The following is a 4526-nucleotide window of genomic DNA, read 5'->3' as shown; positions in this document are numbered from 1 at the left end:
GGAAACTGATCCCACTAGAGCCTCATTCAGAGTTCCTTATGGTGTCTTGCATGTTGAAGATGTTAGATCATTTTATCATTGCAAACTAGAGGATTTTGGTATGGTTGCTATTTTTTTATCAGTATAAAGCATTATGTGATAAGAATGGTATTTTGAAGGAATAGTTCAAGAGGGTTATTGAGCAAGGGTTTCACCATGCCCTCAATTTACTTGATGATTTTGATGATGAACTTTTTAGATACATTCTTAGCAGAATTCATGACTAGTTTATGTGGCTCGACTGACCAATTAAAATTTCTAAGGAAGCTATTCACAGAGTCGCTGGATTTTGTGCCACCGGTGAGGTTCCTATACTTTGATCCATTCCTAAGAGTGATTTAGAGAATCTTACATGGTCTGAATGGGATGGAGGAGCAATGACGGTAAATAACATCAATGATCTGGCAATAAAATATGCTTCAATGGTTATCGGTTGTTGGATCTACTACTCTAGCAGGATGAACAACATCCCTATTGTTGCTATTCACATTGCATACATGATGATTAAAGAAGACATTGATTATGACTTGTCAGAATAATTAAGGAGTCAACTTACGCTAAACCTAGAATCTATCAAGAAGGATAAGAGGTTAAGGTTCTATTTTGGTCAATTAATTCTTCATTTATTCTTTTACTTTTAGAATTATTTCCCCAGTATTGGTGATATCCAATGGATAGATGGCACTCCAACATTGATGCAAATGAAGAACAACATTAGAATGGTTAGAAATGATTTTGGTAAGATTGCATGGGGATATTTCAAGGACTTTCAGAAGAAAATGCATGCAAGGGAGAGGATACCGAGAAAAGTTGTCAATAGGTATGAGAACACCATATGTTTCATGATTGACACTGACACTTCCATGATGGAGGTAGATGAGCCTCAGACTACATGGGTGATGCCCATGGGATATGAAGTGGATAAGAATCTTTTGATTGCATATGCTGATCACTTGCTTGCCCAACCAGTAGATACAACTGCAGAGAGGTTTGGCACTTACAAGGAGAAATCCCTTCAAGTACATTTTGAACTCAACAAACTGATTATTGTAAAGAAAGTAAGAAAAGAAGTTGAAGCATTTGTAGAGAAAGTAGTATTCACAAAGGAGGCTATTGTTTAAGCAAGAGATAAACATGTTGCACAATAGACGAGAACATTTAGTACACCAACCAGTACCCCCACCGATATGGAAACAAGAGCTAGAAAAGAGAAAGAAGCAAAGAAAGATAAACCAGCAGTTGTTAAGAAAGAGAAACTGACAAAAACAAAGAAGGAGAAACCTTCAAAGATTCAATTCCAGAGAAAAGGAAAGATTATTGATCCACCTATTGCACCGATAAAGTCTAGTAAAAGAAAGAAGTAATAAGCTTAGAAACCAGCATCGGTAGATACTGATAATGAAGTGACTGAATCTGAGGGAGAGAAGAAATCCCTAAGGGATAGTGGCAAAATACCTAAGGTTACTATGAAATCTTCAAAGGCATTGGTAACTAAGCTCTCACCCCTTGAGAATTTAATAATAAACATTAAAGAGTATGGTGTATTGATAGGTATAAAGAAACTTTATGATATGTTTAAAGAAGATGAGCAAAGATAGATAGAGGATTCTATTGTATATAGCATGAATAAATACAACAAGGCCCTTATTTAATTGCAAGGATGGATTCCCAATTCTTTGTACAATAAGATTGATGCAAGATGGAAAGTTGCCATGAAACAAGATAGGGAATATATTGAATTTGTTTTGAAAAAATTGCAACCTGAAGCTACTAAGGAAGATATAGATTAATTTTTTTCTAAGATAAAGTCATATTTTAGATCAAAGAAGAGGCTGACAAGAATGTTGATCCGTGAAACACAATCAGCCCATGAGGAGATTGAACAAATTTTGAAAAGAGTACTGGGTCTGATTCTGGATGAGGAGGAAGAAGGTGAAGAAGATAAACCACAAAAGATTAAGGATGAAGACCTTCCAAAAGGAGTTAAGATAACTAAGTTTAAGCCTGATGAAATTGTGATAGATGATCAACCGATGAACATAGAAACTAAACCTGTGATTATTACTGATGATGATAGCAGTAATGGTGATAATGGTGATGATACTAATGCTACTGATAATATAGATGTGCATGATGTTGATGTTCAGATGTCTGAGAAACATGAACAAGAGAAGGAACATGTAGAGAAGAAAACTGAAGAAGAAAAGAGTTCTGATGAGCCACTGGTGAACACCCAAATTGCTGATACATAGCCCCCACTGGTATAGGAAACGAATAAGGATAAGGAAAATGAAAAGAAAAAGGAAGTAACAAAATATAAGCTTGAAGTTGTAGATAAGAAGATAGAGGAAGATAAGTCAGATGAAAAAGAAAAGGAAAAGGTAAAGGAGAAAACTGAAGACAAAAAGGAAACAATGGAGAAGAAGTCAGAGAAGACTGAAAAGAAATTTGTAGATGAAGATGATGATGATGCTATAAGCATCAAAGGACCACTTTATATGTATAACTTGTGGTCAATTGAATTGATAAAGATTGCAACAACAATGCAATCTCAGCCCAAAAAGAAGAGGATGAAAGAATAGCAAAAGGAGGCAAAAACAATAAGAAATGCAATTGAGATTTTGTCAAGTCTCCTACTGGAGACTGATATAGATATTTTTCTTACTCCTATTAACAAGCTTGGAAAACTTGTTTCTAATGTCGGAGAGAAAATGAAATCATTTGAAGATGCATCTTATGTAAGCATTGAAATGGATTACAAGAATAAGAGAGAAGAGAACTTAATGAAATATATTGATAAAGGGAAACTTTCTCTTACTGTTAACAAGGACCATTTGAAGGAAGCACTTGAAACCGGAGGTAAAATCCTCTCATTTGTTTCTAAATTTTCATTGTTTTGTGCTGATTTGAAGAGGAAGAAGGAGGAAGCTAAGAAAGAACTTGAAATTCTTAGTGAGTCATTCAAACCCCTTAATGATTATGTTATAAATTTTGGAAGATTGGTTGTAGAACTTCAGCATAAGATGAAAGCTTATGAGAATGAACAGGTGAAGCAGACAAGGTCACTATAGGAATTACAGACATAGTTAATACCGAAGGTGGAAATCTTGTAGAGAGCCTATAAAGAATCTAAAGCTATCCTTGCAACACCAGAGATGAGCACAACTGACATGATGGAGGAGCTTCCTAGACAAATAAAGACACATGTAAAGATAACTGACAATTTTGAAGACATGGCATAATGATTTGAAACAATTGAAGTCTCATTTTAGTGATGATTTTTCTAAGATTGCATTACAAAGACATTATAACTTTCATATCTATACATGCTATGGAGTTTTGATGCAAATTTTGATGTAACATGTATTTACTTCTTTGTTTTACATTATTGTCAAAGGGGGAGTAATAGTTGAAGAGTCAGTCAAAATTTTATTTTTAAGAATAAAGGGGGAGTAAAAGTATGTAATAATATGATTCATAGTATGATTCTTGTACTTATTTGTAATAGCATGAAATTTCTAAGGGAGAGTATATGTCTTTTTTTTTTTGCACACTTAGTTGACAAAATTTTTCCTAAGTGTTGCCATCAATGCCAAAGGGGGAGAATGTTGTCATTTGACTGAACCGATAAAAACTATTGGTGATATGAAACCGGTAAATGATTGATTGGTGAATGTGGTGAAGAGATCTAGATTCATGTTTGATGACTAGGTTTTGTATTGTCATTAATGGAAATAATGTTTTTTTAGTCATCTAATTCTTGGAAGCCAACTGGTAAGGCTTAACCAATACAAAAGATAGTTTAACAAAGAACCGGTAATTAGGACTTCAATTGGTAAACAGAGATAGTGTTGCATTCAAGCAACCAATACAGGTGATTCTTGAAGAGTTGGATGATGTGGTTTTAAAGTAGTGTTGGAGACAGATATTTGGGTTTTGTTCACAGTCGCATTGGCAGATTCAACTGGATGATCGAGTTTTATTACATAGAGTAGACAAACTAGAAGAGATCACTTAACTGGTAGTGATAAATTCACTTAGATCGGTAGACCGGCACAAGTTTTATCTTATTTTTTTATTTCTTATGTCGGTGGCCAATATAAGTAAACCATGTAATGTAAGAATGTCTAGATTCATTGAACCTAGGAAATTGTTCCAAGGTTGTAGCCAACTAAAGTGTGATGAGGAATCAAGTCAATATATGTGTGTATGGAAGAGTGTGAAATCATTAGCGAAGTATGTGAATTTGAATGTGCAGTGATTAGTGATGCTCTATATAGATGTGTTATTGAAGTTTTGAGGATCTGAAGTGGATCTTATTAGACATAAAGTTGTTGCATGAAGATCATTTGACTATTGTTTTCCTAATAGTTTGCAGCAGTAAAATCGCCTAGCAGGGTAGCTCTATATTAGAGTCTTAAATCCTCTTGCGAGGTTGATCCTAATAGGTTAAAGCTCCTAACAAGACTTATCAATGAAATCCCTTA

The 4526-nt window shown here is 34.5% G+C and overlaps 1 protein-coding gene across 1 annotated transcript; it reads left to right on the top strand.

Moving 5' to 3' along the window:
• Window positions 1-1880: 1880 nt before the first annotated feature.
• On the top strand, window positions 1881-2621 carry LOC131042289 (uncharacterized). The gene is made up of 2 exons (XM_057975631.1): window positions 1881-2264; window positions 2307-2621. Exons 1-2 carry the CDS (start codon window positions 1881-1883, stop codon window positions 2619-2621), a joined length of 699 nt encoding a protein of 232 aa, XP_057831614.1.
• The last annotated feature ends 1905 nt before the right edge of the window (window positions 2622-4526 follow it).

This window comes from Cryptomeria japonica, chromosome 3 (assembly GCF_030272615.1).
Source record: "Cryptomeria japonica chromosome 3, Sugi_1.0, whole genome shotgun sequence".
In the NCBI taxonomy this organism is placed as follows: Eukaryota; Viridiplantae; Streptophyta; class Pinopsida; order Cupressales; family Cupressaceae; genus Cryptomeria; species Cryptomeria japonica.
Note: the sequence above shows the minus strand (reverse complement) of the source record. Positions and strands in the feature narration are given on the sequence as shown.

What these genes read in the sequence shown, in the direction of transcription:
- LOC131042289 (XM_057975631.1), top strand. Translation starts at nt 1,881, where the DNA reads ATGTTGATCCGTGAAACACAATCAGCCCATGAGGAGATTGAACAAATT. An exon ending in AGAGTTCTGATGAGCCACTG is followed by an intron (nt 2,265 to 2,306) that starts GTGAACACCCAA and finishes CCACTGGTATAG; the next exon opens with GAAACGAATAAGGATAAGGA.